At 38.0% G+C, this 27,256-nt stretch overlaps 1 protein-coding gene across 1 annotated transcript in view; it reads right to left on the reverse strand.

Moving 5' to 3' along the window:
- Positions 1–6,535: 6,535 nt before the first annotated feature.
- The window catches only part of PRTFDC1 (phosphoribosyl transferase domain containing 1), a 49,578-nt gene continuing 28,857 nt past the window's right edge, over positions 6,536–27,256 (reverse strand). The window contains exons 5-9 of the mRNA XM_074866365.1: positions 12,508–12,525; positions 10,970–11,052; positions 10,507–10,553; positions 8,438–8,514; positions 6,536–7,823 (exon numbers count right to left, since the gene is read on the reverse strand). Of these exons, the coding sequence (XP_074722466.1) occupies positions 7,776–7,823; positions 8,438–8,514; positions 10,507–10,553; positions 10,970–11,052; positions 12,508–12,525 (273 nt within the window). The 3' untranslated portion in view covers positions 6,536–7,775. The remainder of the gene's footprint in view (positions 7,824–8,437; positions 8,515–10,506; positions 10,554–10,969; positions 11,053–12,507; positions 12,526–27,256) is intronic.

Raw genomic sequence — 27,256 nt, forward strand, 5'->3', positions numbered from 1 at the left:
ATGGAACAATGGCTTTAGGCAGGCCAAGTTTGGCCTTGAGGAGCCTCGAGGAAGAAAGCTTGAGGCATGTATGAGCAGGTGAACTACAGAGCAGAAAAAAGCAGCTGTGCTCCATGCTGATTGTTATGATTCATAAACAAGAGTTTATATTCTACTCTTTTTTTTTCTTACTAGAAATAGGAGTTGTAAGTTTTTATTATGAACTTTGGAAGGTCTACTTAATGACAGCTGAGAACAGCTATGATGTGCCTTTCTCTCCTCAGGTAATGAAGATTTACCTCAACAGCCATGACTCCCAGAGGATGTTGGTGGATGAACATTTGGTGACCCTTACCATGAACTGCACAACTGCATTTCCATATTATTTAGTAATGTATTATATGTACCAAAAATTTAAATTCTCGTAGTTAACAACAGTACAAGCATCTCCATTTTTAGGCCGATGCCATTATACTAAAGGAGGCTGAAGGACTGTACTATTTTCATGTGTACACCTGTACTAACTAAAAGCTGTGGCTCCAAGACTCAGTAGGAGCTTAACTCGGGGTGTATGAGCCATTGTGTTCAGCTGGTCTGTGTTTCTCTGTAGGAATGGGGCCCACATGCTATGACATTAGCTTGCTATTCAAATACAGAGAACATGCACTCCCTCTTGAGTAGCTTTACATAGTTTTCACAACCTATTTTGACTTCACAAAATGCTGTTGTCCTTCTGCATAAAATAATTTACATGTCTCAGAGACTGCTGACGTTGAGACAGTCTAAACACATTTTAAGGAATGGAAAATAATCCCTGTAAATCTGTGCCCAAACGAAGACTTCACATCAGCCTGGGGCAGTGACATGATGTGCCTTGACTTCCTTCTTCCCTTCTGGACAGGAAATGTGTTCTTATTTTTGACTCTTTTTCTATAAAAAAGCCCCACTCGCTAGCTTTGGACTCCAGCTTGTGACCTGTGTGGGGAAAATATCAAAATATTTTGGGGCATATTTTGTCTAGGCTGCTGCAGGATATGGCTGAGGCCTGACAGAATCAACTGTGTACCAGACCTGACCTGGATAAGCCCTCTTCTGTGCTTCTCTAAGTACTGGAGCTAGAAATATCGAAGCAAAGTGGGATGTTTGTCATGCTGATTTGCATCTCAATGGCTGGATTTCTCCTCCAGCTGCAGATGCTGCCTAAACTCTGGGAGCAAACAAAACCACGTTGGGTGATGGTAATGGCACAGAGTCCTCTCTCCACGCCTCGCAAGCCAGTTAGCTTCTCCACTATGATAGTTTCGGACACAACACAGAGATCTTTTTCTCCCCTTAAATTACTTTCTACTTTTCTTAAAAATCTCCCATGAAAAGACCAATAACTGCCACCTAGTAGAGTATCTCAGTGGTTCATGGTGTTTTTTCTCTAAGGGTTGTGAACTCACCAGAGTTTGTACCATGTCTCCAGATAATGCTTCACCTTGATCCCAGCACCTGCTGTGCTTGTAAATTGGTTTGGCTCAGCATGGGTTAAGAGGAACTGGGAGAAATGGAAATAAAGATCAAAGGAATAGGATAAAGCCTGAGATGGGAAGACCTAAAAACCTCAGAAAATAAAACAAAGAGAATGTTAGGAACAACACTGAGGTCTATTCAGATGGAGTAACTTAGGTGTCTAATGTGGTTGATTAAGTTTAAGACACAGAGAGATTCAGATTGACCTTACAGAGCTGAGACTGCCTTGTATACAGCTTAGGCAAAATAGTACTGGAAGCTTAAATTGGGTGTTTGTAGTTAAAAGCTTGAATGCAGTTAATAGCATCATGTTATTATGTGAAATGCCTTCTGGAGGAAGATTATGGTTTTCTTTCCCACATGGCAGAAATGGGCCCAGGACCAAACTGGCTTGCAGCAGAAAGCCTTCCATCTCTGCACTCATTCAGCAGGTCATATTTAACGGATTTCAATTTCCTTCCTGTACACTCACTGGTGGATCCATTCCAGTCAATAAGCTACAGTTAAAGTTTTTAATGACACTTCATTTTTTACCCTCCCTCACTCTTCTGCTGCTCATGCTACTGTTGAATATTCCTTTGTATCTGCTCTACTTTTTGAATCTCTGTGCTAGTGTTTATGCTGAGCTCTAATTTCCAAAAGCTAAATTTTGAGCACTCACACCTCATTCCAAATTTCCTAGGAAAAAGCAGAAACACTATTACAATAATCCTCATGAAAATCCAAACAAATAAATCAATTAAACAACACTTGAATGATTCAGAAAACATATATTCATGCCCACATCAAAGAATAACACAATTGTACTTGCCGCCTCTTTTTATTCTGGTACCTCCTGTTTTTATTCCAAGTTATATTTTTGCATGTTCTCCCAGTCTATCCATATTAGGCAAGAACCATTTTTTTCAAAGGTACCTAATCACTGAAGGGTGCAGCTAGGTACCTACCTAAGCAGGTGAAATTCCATAAAATTTTCTTGGATGCTTAAGCACCTTCAAAAATCTGCCCTTGAATGTTTCAGAATAAGGGCTTAACTTTCCCAGAAAACAACAAATGTTTGTGAATGTCATTAAAAATGACAGGACTGGCACAAATTTGGTTAAAAGACACCAGGATAGAACACAACATAAAAATAGGGTGTAACTAGAGAAAAGCAATCTGAAGAAAAGAGATTAATACTTCTAACAGCTTAGGAAAATGAAAAATTACTGAGAAGAGGCGCTTCAAGATAACTCTGTTTTATGGCATTGCTTCCAAAACATCTTAGCTAAATTCCAATGTTTTTTTGATGCAAAGTCAATAGGTATGGAGGCATAACATACATCTTCCAGCAACAGAGTTGTCCCTTGTATAACCTCATGACTTAAGAGTGCTGACAAATGTACAAAGCTTTACTAACAGTAGGACCAATGGATGTTGGAACATGTGTACTAATGATTTAATGTAATGAAATTTTGTGTCATGATTAGAAATGAGATTTTCTCATTGTTATCAGGGGCCAAATCATGCAGGTCTAAGAAAGACTGCTAGATCACAATATTACAAGTCATTTTTGTCTCTTTCTGCTACAGAAAAAAAGGGGAAATCTTTCATGCCACTCCTGAAACAAACTAAAGGTCAGCCTTTGAATGGTATCCAAATCTTTTTCTCTCTTAGTATTACAGATAAATTGCTGTACTGCCATCTCCAGTAGTCAGTAGTTCATTGCTACATGCAGCAGCAGAAGGAACAATGCATGACAGCAAGTATTTAACTAATTGAGTCTAAGTTTCTGCAGATTGGGAACCCCCTTTGTGTTCCGAAACAATCAGTGGCAACAGTGAAAAGTTCAGCTGTGGATAGATGTGTGTTCATGTGAAGGTACAAAGAAACCAAGCACTAGTTTATTGACAGAAAGGAAGGTAGCGTCAGCCAGTACTTCGTAACAGCACAAGTAAGTATCCAAACTACAGCTGGCAACCTTCAAGGGGTTTACAGAGCCTCACCCAGAACTGATGTCTTCTTTTTCCCTTCTAAAAAGTATTGGGTGTTCTCCATGTTTTCTGCAAAATAAATGACCCCCTTTCTTCATTATGTTAGCACTCCCTTCTCTATTTTGGTTATCTTTCCCCTCTTGTCACTTATGGTAAGTGCAGAATATAGAATTATCCTTTTAACACCACAAAATAATCCCACGGTATAGTTTATGGCTTGTGATCAATCTTTTCTATCCAGCTACATGTTGTTGCGGTGTTCTGACAGCAGTCATTCATTCCCTACTGGTACAAACACTATTAGTTCAGGTACTGGGATAGCTGTGTGTGGCTGACTTCCCAGAGGAAGGCATATAGCATTAAATGAATAACTGTGAAAGGTGTTATGAAATCAGGGTGAAAGCTTTTATTTTCCTTTCACTTTATTTTGTTGAGAGGATGGGTAAAGTACCTGACACTCTGCTTCATTCCCCTACGAGGTTTCAAATGGGGACAGCTGAAATAAGCACAGAAAGAGGTTGACTCATCCTCTTAGTTATCTTGTGTGCGCTCTGGTGAGTACAGCCAGAGCTAACTTTTGGAAGACTGAACTGAGGCAACACACACCTACATGAACTTGTATATAACTACGTGTAAATTTCTCCCTCCAATCTAAGGAGACACAGTACATGCAGATATTGCATTCATCTCAGATCTTTATATGTAGACTATCAGAGTTTTTGGAAAACATTAAAAAAAGCAAAAGGGAAAACCACTCCCAAATGTGATGGTTTTACAAAAAGGCAATGATCCTTCTAGCTCTTGCTGTGCCACCCTGTAATGTTTGTCTTTTGAGATTCTCATTTTAAACCGAAACAGAAAACTAAAGTTTTCTAGGTAGCTAGACTCAATTACAGTCTGCATGTAGAGCAAGTTTGATTACAATAGGGGTTTTCACTTCTACTTTATCTGAGAAAATCAAAATGCAAACATATGCAGAGAAGATGATTTGGCCTTTATCTTCTTCAGTCTAAAGAAATATTAAAACTTAAAATTCCAGTATTTTTATTGAAATAAATGTTACTCTCACCACAGAGCAATAATGATGATTCATGACATTAAGTACACCTCCAAGTTAAGCATTTTACTGTGTATAAACTGTGATGATTTGACTCTTTTACAGATCAGAAACTGTTTTGCAGCTGAATATTGCATACAGTTAATACTGTACTTCTGGAGGAAATGCTGAAGTTTTACATTATAGAAATTTAATAATAAAACTTTGAGGATTAACACAGTATGGCCAGGAAATATAACACTAATAGTAAGCGATCAAAAAAACCAGGCACTATTTTCTATTTTGTTCGACCTAATTAAATTGAAAAAAATTTTAATTACAGACCTTTTAGACTATTTAAATTCTATTTTTTAAGCAGAAATTCCTAGATATTCAGACTATATCTATAGTTTGTACCATGAAATCCTAAGTGATATTCAGTTAACCAAGTTGCAGGAATTACTCTTCCTACTTTGGCCTTCTCTCCAGAAAATTACTTTCAGATAGTTTGGAACTGGATCAGATGCAAGCATGAATGAACTGAATAAAGTCTAAAACTTGATGGCTGCTAAACATTTATGTAACTTCAAAACACATTACTGCCCATGTTAGTTTGTATTCAACGGGTAGGGAAAGGATGCTGGTAAGAGTGCATGAGAAGAAAAACAGATAAAAATGGATGCCCGCCAAATACATAAACACGATGTCCAGAAAAATAACTGACTGTAAAGAACATCCTCTCTTCTTCAGCAACAGATGTTGCTGAACTGATATTAAACAAAAAATACATTGCTTTGTGGGTCATAGGGTTCAACTGCAACTGAAAAAATGTTTAGTGGCCTTTTAGTTAAAGTACATTGTGACACAAGGAATCAACACTATTGTTGAACCAGGAGACAGCTACAGTTTGATTTTTTAAAAATATCTGAGCACACTGAAGAAAATAGACTGCATAATAATCAGACATATATGCATAATTACCTGTTCCATCAGTTACACTAATGATATTTTGGAATCAGATTATTAAAGTAACTGAAAACTAATTTTTCAGATGGAATTGCTTTAAGCAAAGAGTAATGTGCAATGGCAACTGAGACATCGGGACATGCTCAGATATATAAAGGTACAAAATTCAAATATGACATTAAAAGAGAACAACACCTCTTATTCACAGTATAATTGCATTTGTAAATTCACTAGTGAAATTTGTATGGTGCTTTATCAGAGTGTTAAAAATATGATGGCAGGAGGAAATAAAATTAATTTGAAGAAACTTTCCAGTTCTTATCTTTTCTATAACTCTGGTCTTTTCTATTAATTATGTAGATTTTAATAATGTCAGTCTTCCAGTGAAACAACTTTAACACAGCCTGAATTATTTGCATTTATATTACTTCATATTTTCACACTAATTTCATGCTAATTCACTTGTTACATTTTTGTTGTTGTTGTTGCTGAAGGCTGATCATAGTATCAAGGCAAATTCGATTGTGCCTTTTTAAGAATAGAGGAAAAAAGTAAATAACCTAATCCTGGATCTCCTGGACTAAGCCTAAGCTTAAAAGCATGCCTGCCCATGCAATGTGCCGATACTACTAGATCCACAGAAATCAGAAGCATTAAGAAAAAAATTAACACTCTCATAAAAGAAAAAGAGATTAAACTCTTTTCACCAGCTTCTTCCAGGGGCTGTACAGGTGTGCTTTCTCCTCTGTAACAGAAGAAAGTTATTCTATGAGGGAAAGCTTTTCAACAGAACTCTTGTATTTAACCTGTATTTTTAATACAGGTTAAAAGAGTAAAGAAGAGAGGGCTAAAGCACTTCTCTGGCAACCACAATAATTCTTTGATCTTACTTCTCCATGCCATTAACATAATGGATTTTATCCAAATAACAATAGCTTGTGAGCCGCAGGATATATACATAAGGTATGTTTAGATTACCAACTAAATGCGTTATTTTTGAAAAGCTTCTACAGGATGCATGAAATATGCTGAAGCAGGAAAATAAACAACTGTGCAATGTAACAAGTATTCTTACTGTTTCTTTATTAGTTTAAAGGAACCTGAAACTAATAACAATCTAGCTCTTACAGTTCAGAGCAAAGATATTGATATACAGCTACTTACTTTGCATCGGCTTCCCTCGGGAAGTACAGAATTAAATTTTTCACAATACAGCATGTAAATTAACAAAATTCTTCAAACACAATGTATAAGGGAAGGAAGGAATCTCTCGAGTCTACAGTATTCATAGGTTAACTTGTTTTCTATGTTTTCCTACCTTTTTTTTTTTCTTTTTTTAATCATCTTCTCCAACATTGCTAGATCTGTATTCTTAAAGGTGGCAGATGGTTACAAAAAGTCTCAACTTACTTAGACATGCTACAAAAATCAAATAGTAACTGAATAATTGTCTGACTAGCATTGAACTTTTGTTCTTAATGAGGTTTAATTAAGAATATACGCACAGGAGAATACTATGTTAGTTTTTTTACATGTTTGTGTCCTATAGACGTAAAAGGATACAATGCAGAAATTGAAACCTGCCTGGCATTGTTTTCTCTTGATTAAAATTCAGCACATTAAATGGGTTAGATCTATGGCTACATGACATACCAAACCCATGATATCTTCCAATTTCAGATCACCAGTGTCTTGCAAAGGTTCATTTTATACCAGCAGTCCAGTTCAGTGCATTCCGAGGGTTAAAACTTCTGAAGAGGCAGTAATGAACTGCTAGAAGTGTACTATCATACAACATACAGCTTCAGCTGAAACTTTTGAATTGTGGCATTAAATCAAAATAATGCTTTCAATTTGGCAGCAGCATCTCTGACCAAGACTAAGGGGATGCTGAAGTCAATAAAATTCTGTAAAATAATCTCCATGCACAGAAAGGCACTTTTGAATGATCTTATGCAACACAGTGAAGTACATGAATTGCAATGGGTAGAATGATGGACTGAGCGAAGAACAGATGCATTCACAATGAGACTCGAGGCAGACAAATTATTAGTCAAAAGGCATCTTATGCAGTAATTTTAATACTTAAAAAAGGTAATAACTTAAAAAGCCCTCTACTTCACATTTTAGATAAGAGCTCTCACTTCTGTAAATATTAATCAGTATCTCTAGAGTAAACCCCTTAGTATAATGAGTTGAAAGAAACCCAAGTCAGCTGAACCGCTCTTCTGACAGATGCTTGAGGGAGTGTAGTCAAATTTCTGCTTCACTGATCTTACAAATCTTCAGGTGAGGATGTTACCGCTTCAGACTCTGTATTTTGCTTTGCCATGATCATTGATAACACATATGTGCTGAAAAAATATAACACTGATTGCAACAGCATAGTTGATTACATTATTATTAGTGAATTGTTCAGAAATACTTTTGCTTGACCAATCTAGTGATTTTGTGATTACCCCTTCCCTTCCAGTGACCTGGAATTTAATTCTGGTTTCACTTTATAGCTACAGCAAGTTTTTTCATTTGCAGTTCCCCGCTTTGAGGTCCACCCCTGGCAGTAGCACAGGAAGCAAAGGCAAGGCTTGAACCTTTTTTCCATCGTTATCTCACTGAGAAAAGGGGCAGGCAACATAGTAAAAGTCCAAACCTGTCTGAACTGTACTGCTGTCTCTGCATATACTGGGAATGGTGGACCTGTGAAGTCCTAGGTTCACAGAAGATGGAAGTGTAGCAGAGGTATAACTTCTGCTCTTAGGGGGAAGAGATGGGAAGGAACAGTTCACTGCGCTGAGCAGTGACTCCTTTGGATTATTTGTGGTTTTTGCAGGGAGTTCTACACTCACTGAAAGGATCCCAACCATGACATTAAGGTCCCAGGGAGGAGGCAAATTATGGGGTATTTAAGACACCCTGGAAAAGTAAAACAGTGATTTTTTTAAACTATTTTTTTTTTTAAGAAACTTACGTTTAGATCTCTGAAGTGCTCGTTGTAGTCTAAGGCATAACCTACCACAAATAAATCTGGAATTTCAAATCCGTAATCTGTATTAAGACAAATAACAAACACCATCAATAGAAGATCAGTGGCAATTATATAGCCCTTAAATTCATATGTTCATTCTCTGACAAGCAAACTATAGATATATGTAGTCAGTTGAGGTTATGTTACTTTTGACTCCGAGACATCAAGGTCAGCGGTAGCCCTATACCCAGTTCCCACTCACAGACTATTTGTGACAGGCATGTGAATAGTCAGTGGAGAGTAGGAGAGTTGTATACGATTATCACTGGCACAACAGACACACTGTGGAAGAAAGCCAAAATCAGAGCTGGAAAATTCTGCCTACGTTAGGAATCTCCACTGGTATACATGTGTGATGACAACTGTCCAGTATCATGCTAAAGATGAAAAAAATGTACAGTTTTAATTCAGAAGTAACTTTCCGAGCTTTATATATTTTCTTCTGAGAATAGCAAAAACTATTTTGCATATTATGCTACCAAAACATGTCAAATGCTTCTTAAATTAAAGCCCCAGCCTTATGAAGACTCATGCACATGCTTAACAAAGTAAATGCATGCAGTGTAGCTGAATCATACAACTCACACACTTGAAGCTAAGCATAGGCATGTATCTTTTTGAATGTGAAGGTCTGTGCAGTATCAGACTATATAAAACAAGTTAGACTCTCTCCAAATTGTTCACTAAGTAACTAGAGAAAAACACAACCTTATGGACACAAAAATAGGTCAGCATAAAAAATTTTACAGGTATTCAACTAAGGAATGTATTCAACTGTTAAAAATTGTGGGTAATAGGTACTTTGGAATCATAAATTTGAGTGAGGAAATGACACAGCACTGTCAGTGATTTAAAAGAGAGATCTCTGATGTTTTATAGAAGTCATCACAGTATGAATAAACAAGGATAAAACCTGTTTCATTTTACAAGTTATTACATAAAAATTTTAAGCTACCCTTCATGAAGTAACTTTATTGTATTTTTTATATGTTTAACATTAGTGAATCCAGTTAAATATATACTTTAATTTACTGGATTAAATTCTAAATGTTAAAAATACCACTGTATAAAAAGCTGTACAACAAAATGTTTGGGTTACAGTTCAGACTACTGGGCTAAAATCACAGGGCCATGCCCAACACTGAGTAACTTTTGTTTCATAAAGTTTCCCTCTCTCCCACATCCCAAATCAAGACCCTTCATGCTGTCTCCTGGTACTCACCTGCCTACTCTCCTTCTACCCTCCTCCCCAGCTCAGCTGACCAGAGCCTTCTTCAGTAGCAAACACTGGTCAATCTCTTCTAGAGAGATCTATTTTTTTTAGTATTTAACCACATACCTGTTATTATACCATTTATTCTAATAAATCTAAAGTAACAATAGCTTGGCATAGCTCCATTTGCAGGTTCATCATAGTACATGTACCAATAATTCAGAGAGAAGTGGTACTGGTGTGATAAAACAGCAGGAGGAAGTTTTAAAAGCCCAATTTATCTTCTGTTTTTTGAGGGGTGGGATTTAATGATAATATCATTGTTCACCCTTTAAACAATAATACTTTTCAAAAAATAATAGAAAATGTTATTGTTATAAAAATGTAAAACTTGTGAATAACTAGGACACAATAAAACACCTTTCATGTTCAGCTGGAATCCTGCAGCCCCTCCAAACAGATGCAATGAGGAAGGAAAAGAAAGAGACTTTTTCCTCTATATAATTTGTCAGAGACAGAAGACAAAACACTCACATTTCAAAGATAAAATTAAACCCTTTCATAGCTTCCTTATAAATTTAGTACTCTGCAGAAAACATCAGACTGTAAGGAGGCAGGGCTTTCCAAACCATAATTGTACAAATCTTTCCATTGCATTCCATAGTCCCATTGACAACTGGTATTTTACACTGGTATTTTACAATGCTTCTAGCAGTCCACAGAATGATATCAAAGGCAAGTGGTAGAATAGTGGTAACTTCTCGTACTGTCATGTACAGATTTTCACACAACCACTTACAATCTGGTCTGTACCCATCAGGCCGAGATGTTCTTTTCACCAACAAACTGTAATTAAAAACAAAATAAAACTCATGTAAATATAGATATTTACCTGAATAGCATGCATAAAAACTATTTCCTTTATCAAAAAAACTTCCAAGCCATGTGAATCACTGTTCTCATTCTGCTTCTCCTCCCAAAAACGTCCTGATGGCAGGGAAGAGATGGGTGTGTTCCCCTTCCAAGTCCATCAGTGCCAGTCTTGAAATGGCTGCAGGGTCATTGCCACTGCAGAACAATACAAAAGCGTTTCCTCTCCTTTCCTCTACCCTCCTCTTACTGACTCAGGCAGCTCTTCTGTAGAACTCCCCATGCGCCATTGCAGCTGCAAATTAAAGCAGGATCTCGGAATGGGAAACTCCACTGGAAAATATGTTGGGCTAGACTAATTAATGACTAAGTTTTGTGATCGTTTTACTCACCTTGCCACTTTAATCATTTTTGGCTTGTATTTTTCTATATTATTAAGCAGAACCTTCATAGTCCTTCCAGTTCCAACAATATCCTTACAAAACATGAAAAACAGAGTAAGTAAAAAACACTGGAAAGCTGAAAAGAGTAAATATGGACAATGACTGAGCAGTTCCACCTTCTTATTTTGTGGAAATGATGTATTTTTCCCAGTGTATTGTGAGCCACATCCAAAAAAGGTTATAACTGAGCTCACATTCTTTGAAACAAGTACTTTCTACTCATAAAATAATCAGTTAAAGGACTGTCCACTTCCTCTTCAAAATAGCTATGTTTCTAGTACTTGGGATGTAACACGGGACTGGAGATGACTTTACTGGGCACTGCAAGGATGCAGGGATCAAACTTTTCATGTTATGCTCAAGTCTACAGTATGTCAACATCTCCCCATGTCAGGGCTAAATCTGCTCTATCTGTTGTTTTATTAGTCCAGTATAAATGAGTATTCTCCAGAGCTGCTGTACCCAACCTGATCTGAATGAGATCCATAGATGTCTGGCTACAAAACTGACCATGAAACGGAGAGCAGCTGTTGATCCTGAACTCTGTGGGTGTGGATTTTTCATTAGCAACACCTTGTCTCTGCTCCCCAGCTATCTAATAGCTTTAACAAAATTTGCTGAAGATGTTTTTCATTCCTGTTACAGCAGTTAGCATCAGCAAATACAAAGCTCCTAGCAGCTATTCAGGTAACCAGCCATCTCTGTGGCTGATGACTTTTTTTCCCTCCTTTGCTAAAAAAAGACATTCCAACATTTATACATTTCCTTCATTACACTGTCCAGCTTACTTCCCACGCAAGCAGACTGGGCCTGAAATGCCAGTCAGATCCTGATGTGCTCTCTAACCATCCCAGCTGCTTTTCCAACATTTTAAAAGAGAATCACCTGCATTAATGAAGAGAGAATTTGCAGCACCAGTGAGGTGACACATTCTTTTTCTCTACAACTGAACACTGTTGATTTACATCAGCAACGTATCTGTGGTGAGTCTTCCTCCTTGGGGGACACTGCAGGATGCAAAGCTCACGAGCAGAAGTCATGGGGACTTAAGAGAATGACTGACATTCTCAGCCAGCATGTGAACAACGCTGAAGTTGTAAAGTGTGTGCAGGGCTATGCTACTATTTCAAAGTCATGCAAACTGAGAAGTGTGGGGCATCACTGCAGTTGATTTATTGTCCTCCAAGGAACAGAACAACTTGCAGAACAGGAGCTGATGAAACCACAGAAAGAACAAATGATGCAGAAACAAAGACTCCTGCGTATCACAAGGCAGACTACCAATTAGAGTGGCAGCAATGTAGTTTGATCCGTCACGCAACTGCAAACAGACTGAGAGGTCATTAAGCAAATCAACCCCTCTCCCTCTTCACCACCTCCCAGCTAAAGAAGTATAAACACAGACAGGTTTTAGCAACTGAACACACAATCACAACTTGACTATGTGACTTTATCTAAGCACAATATGACATAAGCACCCAACTTACCTCCACAATGAGAACATTCTGAAAGAAACAAACAAGAAGAAATACAATTACACAATATTCACAAGCTAAAAGAAACAAATGTTTGAAAAAGTGAAATGAAGATAAGAGAGATCCATATGCATAGGTACAACATGGTAGGACACAAGGAGTTACCTGTTTCATTTTTGTGCCCTGAAAAAGAGCTAGCTATAAGAGCAAGCCCTGCAGTCAGGGGCTATGACTTTATTCAGTTCTGTCTAGATTACTCTTTGTGCAAGAATGGATGTAGCTTTGGAAAATAAAATTAGATGGAAGAAGTCCAAATGGGATGAGCTTCACTTCATTCCAGTGTGTCTAGCCGTGTACTACAGTGAACCCTATAGTTCACTAAAATACTATTTTCAATATTGATATGAGACTACAGCAATAATATTCTTAGTCTGAAATAAATGCTCCGCTTCCCTTCCCCTACCCCTCAAAACCCTCACAGTAAAGGATTACAGGTCAAGTTGTGCCACCCATTCTCATACTGTGAAGCACTCTCTCTTCAAATACTGCTGCTGAAATCAGTAGTTATTACTTGAAGAGAAGGGGAGTGGTCCAGTCAAGAGCAGTGATGTCAAGCCTTATGACAGCACGATCACACAGGCTGATCTTTTTTCTGAAATGATTCATCACTGTTCCAGGAATTACAGTATCTAATGTGACTTCTGTTCTTCTTTTAGAAGCAATAAGAAGTAACGTCCTTATTAGAAGAAATAAAAATCCATTTATTAGTGGCCATTATCATATGCATGTTCAAAAGGATGGACTCTTACAATCTTGCATTAAGATCTACTTTCTGAAGTGAAACCAGCAATAGCAAGAGGAAAGTTATTTCACAAATACCTGTATCTATCTATCCATCTATGCATGCATCTTACATGCATGTGCACATTGTATGTCTGGCAAAACCTTGAGACAGATAGTTTCATATCCATGCAGTATTCACCAGACTAGCTTACATTCCACTTCCTTTCCATCAGGCTTGTTGGCTTTGCTACATACATAATGTGGCGACTGTCTAACTTCCTTTTCCATCACAGAATCCCAAGGTTCAGAGTTCCAAGAAATTCAAACACCATGAATAAGGACTGTGTAAGGGAGTGTGCTCATAAACAACACACCTTTGACAGTTTCATTAACTGATATGTAAATATTTTGTTTAATCTTCAAAACAGAAATTATTAATATAGATTATTCATATTTATGCTCGTACTGCAGCTCCTCCTAACAATCACAGTACTTGGTAGGGAGACATTGCATGCTTCATGCATCAACCACTGCAGAAACATGTTACCACACACTGTATTATACCTGGATGCTTCTGAAATAGCAAAACACTTGGTAAAGGTGTGGAGGGAACTCACGGCAGTAGTTCAGCAGATGTCAGCAATGGAGATATCACTCAAGAAAGCCACTAATTTAGACTGAGCTCCAGTGGAATGTGTATTAATCTTGGAGGGTGGCTCCTTTTTGGTGTTTTCATAACAGGTTTCACTGGTGGTTATCCTGCTTGGCACTCCTGACTTTCAACCTCTCAGCTGCTGACACAAACAACTCTGGATCTGAAAGACCTAGTCCTGAAGAGGTAAAAAGTCAAAGGCCTCTTAACAACAAAAGTCCAAAGATGCCCTGCCTCTAGAAGTTTCTTCTTTCAAGAAAGAATGGAAGTATGTCAGACCTCTAGATAGAAGAGACCAAAACTGTGTTCAGGAGAAGCTTATGACAGGTGTGCAGGGACACATTTTCTTGAAGGAAGCTATCTGGATTCAAAAAGGGTTTGGCTCTCATCTGGCTTCCTGGATGAAGTCATAACTAGGAAAAACACTTCCAAAGACTAGCCCAGGACACCTGGGTCTGAGGCATAAGCAAATCACTTGATTCAGTCAGTGGACACCTGAAGATTATGTGCAGGAGTAATGGTTTAACCATCCCCCAGGGAATTTGCACAGCTGGTGATATATGCAAATATTTATGTGTGTATATACATACACACACATATATATGATATAGGGAGAAAGCAGAAGAGCTGACAGGGAAAGAACCTCACCAGAACTAGACAGAAATGAACTCCTTTAGTACCAGCAAACAGTCCAGGATGACTGTGAGTGGAACCTGGTAAGAGAGGCTGACCTGACATCAGCCTGACATCCTGACCCATTCTGCCAGTTTCGTGCATCTCTTGCTGTTCTTCATGCAGTTGACAAGAACTTTCCTCTGAAAGGAAAAGCACAGATCTTCTAGTGACAAGACCAGCTATGGCAGGAGATGGGACATACCAAAACTGACATGGCAGAGGGCTGCAAAGTCCTGCATTAGCAGACTGAGTCAAGGTGCAGCAAAGGCTGGGTGCTCCCTGAGTGAAGGGTAGCCATGAGCTGAGTGCAGCAACACAGCTGCCAGTGCAGGGTCCTCACCAGCCAGGGCCCAGCCCCACAGTGCCCCAGCGAGGCCAGCAGGCAGACCTGAGACTTGTTCAACCAAGAGTGCATATCATCAGGTGAGTTCACGGTGACAAGGCAGATCTGAGGTCAAGCTGGGATGTCAATCCACAGATTGGGATCAGGGCCAGTGAGAGTAACCATGATCAAACACAGGCAGGCCCATGGTGATGAGACAGGTCTGAGGTTAAACTGGGAAGTCAGTCTGTGAGTTAGGGTCTGGATCAGTATCTGTAGTAATGTACAGGCATGGCTGTAGCTGAGCTGAAGATCAGTACCCACACAGCACAGCTCAGGCATGGACTAAAAGCCCAGGGTTGAGGCTCCTGTGCCCACAGGTGCGGAGAGAGGCCCCAAGTGACACAGGTCACAGCCATTAAGGCCTATTAGTGCACACAGGGCCAGGACAGACTGAGAGAAAAGCATAGTCCTGGGACATTTCATTGATAGACAAATGTTTCTTTGCTACCACAGCTGCTTCAGCTATCCTATCATGAGCAGCAACAGGGATTCTCTTGCTTACTCACAAGTGGAAATCATAAAATTAAGACAGAATGAGGAGACAGCAGCGTCCCTGGCCACGGAATCAGGATTAAACAAACAGGGAGGAGCAGACCTTACTAATTAACTTGTGAGAAAAAAATCATACACATTAACGGAAAATGGGGCTGAGGAGATCATGAAAGGTCACCAAGACTATTCGGTTGGCTCAAAGAATCAACTTAAAACTATCTCTCACAGATACCTGATTTACCTGTTCTTGAACATGATGAGGACTTCAGAACTTCCCCAGGCAATGTGTCTCAGTGCCTCATTATCTAAGAGCAAAAATACAGTTAGAAAACTTCTGTTGCTATTTGACCTGAACTTGTTTTGCAATGGACATAGACAAAGATTTATTTTCTTCTGAACTTCTTCTATATTTGAAGACAGATGTATTCCTCAGTTTCCTCTTCTTCAGATTAAACAACCCTTATTTATTCAATATTTTCTCATGTTATATTTTCTAGCTTTCTGATCATTCTTCTGTTCTCCTCTGGAACCTGTCTGGTTGGTCAGAATCCTTCTCCAGTCATGGAGCCCCAAATCAGAGACAAGCTTTTTCCAGTGTCAAGAAGAATAAAAGAACCACTTTGTAGGCTTTACAAATAATCCTCCTTTCTATATATTCCAGTACAACAGTTACATCTTTTATAAAGACATGTTGTTGCCTCATGTGCAACTTGTGATCCACCTATCGTCTCCAGTTCAGAACTGTTGCTTAGTCAGTCCTTCCTCACTTGTGTTTATGCAAAAGATTACTTCTATATAAACACAGAAGTTAGTATTCATCTTTATTGTCATTACATGTCATTTTTTGAACTAAATTCTTAAAAGAATTTCTTAAGATCATAATACTATATTGTAGTATTTTTCCAGGTAGTATCACTAGCATTAAATGCTAATTCCATCTTTTAAATCATGAATTAAATATTGTAAAGTCCCTGGAGAACATGCTTTAATGCATCCAGTCTGACAGTGAAGCATAATTAACTGTTCTTGAGAACAGCTTTCCAACCAGTTATATATCCGTCTAATAGAAATTTAATCTTGTCTACGTTTCCTTATCACAAATGACTCATATGAAGGAAAGAAGATTAGCATGGATCCAGACATGCCTGAAGGGTTTGTCTGGCCACAAGAATGATAGTCACCTGTGCATGACTTCAGCTGAAGTGTAAGATCTCATATTTATTGACTAACTTGTGAAGGAAGGATATTGGTGGACCCTGAAATTGTCTGACCAGCATTCTGTTATTCTTTCCTCTTCTCCTCAGAGTCAACGAGTCCAACAGATGCAAATGATACGCACTGGGACATTTGGGCCTTTGAAAGTCCCTTTAATCAGGCAGCTGTCTAGGTCAGGAAACACAGATTCTCTTTTGTATTATGCACATTCTCGTGATTTCCAAAACATTGATCAGGATTTTCTGTGCTATGGAGAAATCCTGTATATAAGGACTTTGTAGTGGAAAAGCCACTATAAGATATTTAGATATGAAAACATTCTGTATATATTAATCAGCAGGCATTCTGATCATTGAGAGTGATACATTAATCCCTGTTTTGATTAGGCAGGGTTACTCTTGACTAAAGTCATCATACTTAACTTTGCTCATGACTGAAGGTATTCAAAATGGTTTGCCATCCTCTGGTACCAGAAACCATCTCCGGCAAAATGACATGATGTGCTGGGAAACCGACTGTATTGCTGCCTATCCCCTACCTTTCTCCTGTTCAAGCAGGCTACTGATAGAAGGGTTCCAGAAAAGGGATGGCATAGCAGAGTAGAACAAACTGCCAAGAAATGTTTTGATATACAGTATCCAAGAGTAGATAGTGGTGATGTGTATCTAAAACTTGTTGAAATAGATTAGCTTATCCTTGAGCAGATGGATAGAAGAAGATAAAAGAAGAATGCAATGGATACAACAAATTGGTATATTATCAGTAATGTCACCATCACCCTAAATGCACAGCTGGCTACATCCAGCGTATCTTGTGAAAGGTCACAGCTAGGTTAAAGACCTTATTCAGCTTCACCATGAAATCCACCCATGAGCTGGTGGGCAGGAGACTGGTGAAAGTCATCAGCTTGTGGTGCTACAGCAGTAGCTGACAGCTGGACAAATGATAGGAAGCTAAAGGGTGCTGAAGAAAAGATCTTTTTTCAAGTATATGTGTTTGAAGCTCCTGTACCACATAGATTAAGACTGTTTTGTCCTTTCAGATATATCTGAGGCAAATGCAGATAATGAAGCCACAAGAAAAGTAACCCAGCCTTCTGGCATGCATTTGATATTTTCTGTCTATTTTTGGAGCTTGGAGAACAGGAAATAGGAATATTTACTGACATGTTGACTAGACCTAAGATGGCTTAATTTCTGAGTACAGCCATCTTCACCGATACAATCTGTGAAGTATGTCCAGAAATCTGATAATGGTGCTAATATTATCTTACAGTGAGACACAGAGAACAGTCAGTTTTTTAAAATATGTCCTGGAAAGATTTCTTATATAGTCCAAATAAAGAAGGGGCATGGCTCAACTCTCCGAGACTATTGAGTTGTTCCAAGAGAATCAGCAGCTTTCATTGCTGATGGATCAGAGGGATGGTTGGGAGCTGATAGATATGCATGACTGTGATTCATCCTGTGTTTACAGCTGTTTCTACCATGTAGCTGGCAGGAAGTAGACTGGTGCAATACAGATTCATAGAATATCTCAAGTTGGAAGGGACTCATAAGGATCATCGAGTCCAACTCCCCGTTCCTCACAGGACTACCTAAAACTAAATCATATGACTAAGAGCATCGTCCAGACACTCCTTGAACTCTGACAGGCTTGGGGCCATGACCACTTCCTTGGGGAGCCTGTTTGAGTGACCAGCCACCCTCTCAGTGAAGAACATTTTCCTAATGTCTGATCTGAACTTCCCCTGATGCAGCTTCATTCCATTTTCTCATGTCCTATCACTGGTCACCAGAGAGAGGAGATCAGCACCTCCCCCTCCGCTGCCCGCCTTGAGGAAGTTGTGCACTGGGATGAGGTCACCCTCAGCCTTCTCTTCTCCAAGCTGAACAAACAAAGTGACCTCAGCCACTCCTCGTAAGTCTTGCCCTCAAGACCTTTCACCATCTGGGTTGCCCTTCTCTGGACACACTCTAATAGTCTGATGTTCTTCTCACACTGAGGTGCCCAAAACTGCACACAGTATGCACCAGTGCAGTGTAGAGTGGGACAATCACCTCCTTCAACCAGCCAGCTATGATGGGCTTGATGCACACCAGGGCACGGTTGGCCATTTTGGCTGCCAGGGCACACCGTTGACTCATATTCAACTTGCCATCAACCCAAACCCCCAGATCTCTTTCCACGGGCCTGCTCTCCAGCCTCTCGTCCCCGTTTGTACGTATAACCAGGATTAACCCGTTCCTGGTGGAGAATCCAGCAACTGCTCTTGTTAATTTTCATACCGTTGGTGATTGCCCAGCTCTCTAGCCTATCCAGATCTCTCTGTAAGGCTTCTCCACTCTCAAGGGAGTCCACAGCTCCTCCTAGTTTAGTGTCATTGGCAAACTTACTTAACGTGCATTCAATTCCTGTGTTCAAGTCATTTATAAAAATATTAAAGAGCACTGGCCCTAAAATTGTACTCTAACTGTGTTTTAAAATGCAAAGGGGTGCTGTGAAGTTTAAAATTCCCATTTTGAGTGATCAGGGTGCACACAATTTTTGATTCTGCACATGGACATTTGCACTGAGCAGAAATAATATTTGGGGTGTGAACTGGATCTACACAAAAATAAAATTTCTGCTCTTATATCCTTTTTTAGACAGTAGTAGATATGGTTCAGAGCAGCATGTCTTGGGACATCTGGAAAAAGCAGGAGGGTTTTTACAATAGTAGTACTATGTAAAATGAAAAAGAAATAATTTCTAATCCCTGCATTCCATGTGAATTTGTCTCATGTTAAAAAGCCACATTTCCACTTTTATAATAAATTTCAATGTATCTGTGAATTTTAAAATTTTTAATAATGGACTGGAAATCTGCAAAAATTGAAAATCTGTAGTTTGCTGCTTTACAAAGCCACATGACCTTATACATGGCAAGAAAGTAGGTTATTATAATACATGTAAGAAAAATCCTGACTGGTAATAAACTGAAAAATACTCCGGCCCTGAGTCAAAACATTTCTATTGTTGACCTTCCTACAGGTCAGTAATAAATGGAACAATGTCAGTTAACAAGACCAAGCAGAGTAATGAGATCACGTATGCCTCCTGCCTGACAGTAGTAAGTGCTATGGAAACTATTTTTCACCTTCCTGGAGAAGAATAACAATTTTTTCTAGATTCTGATTTTATGTTCCATTCAGAAGACTGATTTCAAAGGAAAAACTGCTATGAAATAGCAGTGCTTTGAAATTAGCACTGAATAAGAGTTTGAGGAAAAGGCTGTCTTGGGATTCACATAAAATGTAAAATTTTAACAATGTAAAATGCTAAGTTGCATATTTAGAAAGAGGGAGTATTTCCTGGGAAGCAGAAACTCTACTTAAGTAATCAAATAAGCAACCATACTTAATGCAATACTACAGCTAAGAGGACAAACACAGCCCTTGCATATATAGCAAGAAAAACAGGTAGGTACATGAAGAGGGTATTTTCTCCTTAAATGTTTCAGCATAAAATCAGTAGGATAAAAGCCATTAAAAAAAACCCAGAAAGAACTTAAGACTGAGAAATAATGATTTGAGACCTGGAAAAAACACCTTACAGTGAGTGAAGTAAGGTTTGTAGCAGGAAGTAATAGCTTTTATTTAATTAACAGCCCAGTTCCCAGTGGGAGAACATTTTTCACAAAAGAACTTTGACCTTTCAGTCCACAACCTCAAAGAGACCACAAAATACCTTCAAAAGCTGAGCCTGGGAACAAAAATCCAGAACTGCAGTATGGACTAGAAATACGGACTCAATAAAATACTGGCTTTACGGCACATTATAATCTTCAACTGCAGCTGACCTCCAACTCATTTATCAGTGTTCCACAGCTGATAATTTGCTCTCTTATTTTAGCTCAGAGGAATTCTTAACATTTTTATCTGCCCTTTTGGTCACAGGGTAGGTGATCATGTAGGGCAATTACTTTTTTCTCCCAAATTGTCTGATAACCACATTAGATTAAGAGTTTCTCCCAATCTGTATTTAGCTTGAAGTTTGCCAGTTCTGTTCAGACCAAGAGAAGGATCTGCATTGCTTGAAATTTTGTTTTTTCCAACTATATCAATTGCCTAGCATTAATTTCCTGTTATTAATTCTATGTTCTAGCCTTGTCTCATTTACATCCTATGCCAGTACTTTACAGCAGGCTTCCACTGTATTAGTTTATCCAAAAGAAGCTTAAATAATGACTGGATGATAGGCAAATATGCAACCATGTGGCAAGATAAATTTGATAAATGGCAAGCTGCTCAATCTAGTAGGCAAAGGTATTATAAAAAGCAACAATGAAAGGCAAAAAGTTATCCAAATTCAGAAGAGAAAATCAGGTTCACCATTTTAGCAGTGACGATGGTTGACTGTTGGCAATAGATGCCTGAAGTATGGAGGCTTCTGCATCAAGCCTTTAAATCAAAATAGTTGGTAACTCAAAAGAGAAACTGTAGGCCCAGCAAAGAAATTATCATTTGGGACCCTTCAATCTAATTACCCAGAAGTTTGGACAAAAATATAACCGTGCTTTTGGACCTTAAAATATAGGAATCTCTAAGCAAAGCTCTGTTTGTGATCAGGCCAAGTAACCATACTGGGGAAAAAAAAAAAAAAAAAGAAAATGAACCTTAGTGTGGCAAAATTTGCAGAAATTTTTAAGGAAGCAATTCAAAAAGGCAGATTTACCTAAGTCTTGTAAACTCACTAAAGATAAACAGGTAGCAAGCTTAAAAGAAAGAACTTTTTCAGATGCTACTTAAATATGAAATTCCTTGCTATAGAATCTTGTGGGACTAGAGGTGTAACTGCAGCTACAAAGAGATGACACAGACATTGGTAACAATTCTAGCACTGGGTGTATTCAAAATGATAGTCCAGATGTAATCTGGATTTTGGAAGTCTCTGTTCTTGCTGTCTTTCATATATCCTTTCCCTAATAAAATTCCAGTTGTCTGCTGCTGAAGACATGATACAAGCCTAGACAGACATTTCATCCTACTTCATATGGTGGTAATGGTGGTCTTACAAGTGGAGAAAATACATGGAAATTGGGAATGATGGAAATACTTTTATCGAGTCCCCATCAGTGTCCTGAGTTCCCTCCTCTCTCCTTCTTGGATAGAACTATTCTTAAATTATTTGGGGATACATGTAACATATAGTTAGCTATACCAGCTTATAAAGTATGCATGAATACACAGTTGCTGGAAAAGCTGAGTTCTTTTATACATCCAGTTCCACAGATGAAGGCATATTTGTAAAAAATACAAAAGACTAAAAAAAAAAAAGATTCAGCCCCTTTTTACCTATCTCTATTTCTTTTTTTGGGGGGGAGGTGGAAGGCTACAAAACAGTGCATTTTCATTCCCTTTAGTTCAATTTCCATTCAGAAGTTTGCATTTTCAGTTACATTATTTCTAAAGACACCTTCTTTTCATGTGTACTCCATATCATCAGAAATACATAAATTGATAATGTGATTCTTCAAACAATTCTTAATGGATTATCAGCTTAGTCACCACACCTGCAGTACTTGCTTTCTTAGCATTGTATTTGGCGAACCTCAGGTACCACCAATTAAACAAGACATTTTATGACAACTTAAGTTGAAGAAGCAGTGCCATAGGGCTGCAGAATCATCAGCAAACAAAAGGTTAAACAATAATGCATCAAGTTTCAGTGAAGAGGTCCAAAGGAAGCTACAAGGACTGCTATTAGAAGTGAAATCATTTTACAGTATGCACAGGAATGAAATCCACATATACTATGACATCATCAAAATGTTAGAAAATAGTATGAAAGACTTTTGAGATCTAAGTAGGAGCTTTCTACTAAAAAGGTCATGGGTGTCTGATTTTAATCTTTTCTGCTGGGCTGATTCCTGAAAGGACATATATCATATCTCAGAACTGGTTTTTTTTTTAGAAACTCGATTTAGTCAGTGTCAGATACTGATGGGAGCAAGCTGGCTAGTGCGTTAAGAGTCTATGTATACAGACTCCAGCTACTCGAAGTCTGTAAAACTAGTTCAGTATCTCCAAGAGTTAACAGAATGGGAGACATAATGGAGGGCAGGATGATATGCTCTCACTGATGTTTTGTTCTTAGAGAGCATTGTGCTGAATGCTGTACAAGCACGTGTTCTGCTTGCAGCCATCTTTACAGCATGCTTCTGTTGTGCATAAGAAGTAGAGCAAATTACCATAATCAATCTAAAGGTAATGCAGGAATGGATCACTGTCTCCATTCTCTTACTTGAAGGAAAAAGTGTAATTTTCTGATCATCTGGAATTGGAAAAGGATTTTCTGGACACAGGCAAAATCAACAGAATTATGAATACGTATGATGTAGAAGCAGATAGACAGTGGGTGAGCATAGCCCATGTGAAAAATGGGATAGGAAGGCTGGGAAGTTTTCTTTGTACTTTCCTTCTTTCAGAACAACAAGAAAAAAAGAAAATAATGATGAACAATAGAACAGATTACCTAAGAAGGAAGTGCAAAGAAAGGTGATTGACTTTGGGGAAGAAAAAAATAGTGTCTTTTGCTGTGGAAAAAGCAGTGAAGGATGGCAACTGTCAGAAGTGTAGACACCATAAAATATAATTAAGCAAAAATGCAGAACAACAGAAGTGACTAAGGATGGCAGTTAAGTAGAGGTATTGAAGACATAGAATGCTTCAAGACACATAAAGTCAACCTTTGAAAAGATGAAAAAGGCAAGGCTGCACGTCTGATAGGAATACAGTAAGATGTAGATACGAGTGGGGGATGTGATTGTTGCAGAAGTGTATAGTGGATTTTGTATACTTTTACTGCCATATAAATAATGCTAATGTACATAATGTTCTAAGGAGAAAGCCATTATTTTTTCTACAAATTTATGGGTGCTATTCCAGAAAGGAATGCATATAGGGAGAGAAAGTACAACATTAGTCAAGGCAGCGAATACTGAAGGAGAAAAAAATAATAAGTATAGAACCAACAGAATTCTGAGAAACAAACTTGGAATAGTGAGGATAATATGTATTTTAAATCTAGAGAATAAAACTTTGTGTTACACAGCTGCCACATGTATGGTTTATTAAATACCAAAATGCTAACATGTTTAGGAGGATGCTAGAAAAACAGCTTTCAGAACTGTTGTTAGAACCTATGACGTGCAGAGAAAATGGTTCAGTAAAATAAAAGAAGAAATGAGAGGCATAAGAAAGTGAGATTGCATTATGTTCCTGGAACATCTTCTCATATGACAAGTGGAGCAAGAAAATGATAGATAGTGCATGAATTGATTTAGGTGAGACATATAAAGGAAGTTTGGAGATTTTATAGCACAAATCCTGCCAGAAGGAAGTGAGAAGTGCTGCATGGTGAACATCTTCCTCTGAGTGAAACCTCTTTTTGATATGAGCTGATCAGTCATTTTAGGAGAGCATCAGAGTAGTGATGGAATGCTCAAACTAATGCAATGAAGTACAGAGAGAATACAAGACATTCATTTTCTTATTTTCTTGATCGCTATTTATTACCTTCTACACTTCTCTGAAAATACCAAAACCACTGGCTGTCAACAAGATCTACTCAATATGAACAAGGGGAATAGTCCTTCATAAAGAACATAAGCATTGATCCATATTACAGACAGATGGAATATCAGAAATTCACTGGCTCCGTAATTGTGTCATGCTAACTACATATCTACTTTGTTTTAATTAGAAGTTCTTATTAACCTAACATATAAGAATGATTTTGTTCACATTCTATGTTATGCAGTAGTGATGACAGAAATATATAGATCTAATTTTGACATCAAATACATTATACAACTGTAATAAGTATTTAATTGCAAAACGATATAAACTCTAAGTTTATGATTTTGTCTAACTTGTCTCATTTGCAAGGAGACAAGTCCAAGTGGTATAGGAGCTTTTTTGAAAGGTTATAGGACATACTACATATGGAGTGATATACAGAATAATTCCTGTCAGCAGAGACCTTGGATCACGTAACCAGCTCCAAAGCTCTTGGGACAAAATATACACACATAAGACGTAAATGGCAGTGATAACTCACAACTCTGGTACAGCTGAATCTACTGAAGTTCCTAGATGTTTTAAAATTAACTTTGTTTAAATGTCACAAATACTTTAAAATATGTTATGAATTTTTACAGTATGATTACAGTATTAATAATAAACAGGGTTATATTATTTGTTCTTTCTCCACATCTACATAAATTTTCATAGACATTTTGCTTTGAAACAGTGCATCTAGTTTTCTGGACAGTTATTAATTATCTCCCTGTTTTCAAAATTTGTTCCTCTTTACAAACATTAATGATAATTTTTACCCAAATGAGCATTTCAGCTTTAAAGTAATTGAAAACTAAGCAGCTACTTAACTATGAAATCAGCTACTGAGAAATTTTATGTTCACTACTTACATCATTAAAGCAGAGGGTTTAAAATTATATTTTTTCTGCATAGAAACGGTTACAAAGCACTAGAGTCTTAAGCTATATCAGGACTCATTCTTCAAGTACCTTTATTAATGATTCATGCCATGGAAATCTTCATTCTTGCCTCTGTGACTTGTTCTTCACAGAAGAAGAACTTCAAATTTGGGATGATCTTCTTCAGCTAACAGTTTGGGTCTGTATGCTAACTCTCCTGTCAGAATATTTATCTTTTTCATGGTTTGGGTCATTATATGTTTTTCCCAGGCTTATATTTTTATAAACAAAGGCATATTGTAGAGAAGTACATAGGAGATATTCTTCCTTCTGAAGAGCTATTATCCTTAACAGCCTCTTTTTAATTAGCTCTTAAAATTTTTTGCTTTAAGCTTTCTCTGAAAAAAAATTGTTATAGAACAGCATGTTCATGAATATACTCAGTAATCTTTTTTTCCAAAAATAAGTAATGCATGGAAATGATTTTGTTGTTCACTAAGATTATAGGCTAGCTGAGGTTCCAGGTATCACTACTTAATGAAAAGCACTTTAAGATCAAAATCTCAGAATATTTTGTCTGCAGGTTTCAAAACTGTTTACGTTATTCATGCTTTTAAACTTTACAGAAACTTAATGGAACTTACACTCCAAACGCATGCTGGCACTTTTGAAAACATCTTCCATGATCATTAAGTTAATGGGACTTAACCTGGCATATTAATTTTTCAATACAATTACAATCTTTTCTTAGTAAGTACTCCAAGCAGGCAGAAGAAGCACCCAGCTCACTTAAAAGCAGGGAAGCTGAATTCTATCAGTTAAGTCTTCCACTAATTCACTCAGTGACTTAGAATGGTTACTAAAGCCAGCAGTTTTAAAAGCCAGCAGCTAAACTAAGGTACTAAAAAACACTTCAGGGAAAGATTTACATTGACTGTAGGAGGCTCTGAATCAGTCTGCAAATGGCTGATTAGTAAAATGTGCTGAATACTTGCACTAATTGCTTAAGTCAACAACAGATGGAGGAGTTGGCATCTGTGGACATAAGGCCACTCCTTCACATATCCAACTTTAGACGTGCAAGTATGAACATCTGAGCTCAAGCGCTGTGTCCCAGCTTTTCAGTAAGTAAAATAAGTCTTAAGGAAACCCCATTCTCGGGTGTTATAGTGAAAATGCTATTTAATTATTCATACATCAGCTGTGTCACAGACAACCACACATCCAAACAACCACCAAATATGCCCTTTCATCAAGTCTGCTCCCCTGGCAGTCCCAGCCCCCGCCTCCTGCTCTGCTTCAGCCTCTCCACAGCCAGCTTCCAGCACTGGGCTCCCTTCCTGATCAGCAACCATCTTCATTCCCAAGCCAGCCTCTTCACGCCTACCCAAGATCCCAGCCTCCTTACCAGCCCCTTAAACTATATTGCTGTTCAGTCTTCTCCCCAAGTATCTCCTAGCTTCCCAACAGCCAAATTTTATGTCCTGCTCCATACCTGGGAACAGGAGGGCCGTGCCAATGAGAAAAAGTCACTGGGATTTTCACTATAACAAAACAATTTACTTCAGTTTTGGAAAACACAGAACTATTTGGGGTGAAATTTTCCTTCTCTCTCATACACGTGTGGACATACACAAATACACAAAAGTCCTGCAAAAGAAAATAATGTTTTGCCCCAGTGAATTCAAATGATACTAGAAAGATTATGTCTGGAAAAGATATTAATAACTGAAATCATTCATTGAGAAAATTTGGGATTGGAAGATGGGGAAGGGGAGCTGGACCTGGAAGCTTAGAAAGCGTTTGGACTACCTGTGAGGTAGAGAAACATACGCAAAATCATCATAGAAAAACAGGTAGCTCCAGTGTTTGAATATTAGAAAGTAGCAAATTCATTAATATTTCCCAAGAACATGACTAATGCTTTAGTGATCATTTGGAAACAAACGCCTAGCAGGAGTATTTAGAAGTGCAAATTGAGGACATACATATCACTAAATTACAGTATTTTCATTTAAGTTCTAGCTGCATCAAAACCTATTTAATATTAATGAAAAATTTAAAGTTAAGGTTTTCT

This window comes from Strix uralensis, chromosome 1, assembly GCF_047716275.1.
Source record: "Strix uralensis isolate ZFMK-TIS-50842 chromosome 1, bStrUra1, whole genome shotgun sequence".
Classification (NCBI taxonomy): Eukaryota; Metazoa; Chordata; class Aves; order Strigiformes; family Strigidae; genus Strix; species Strix uralensis.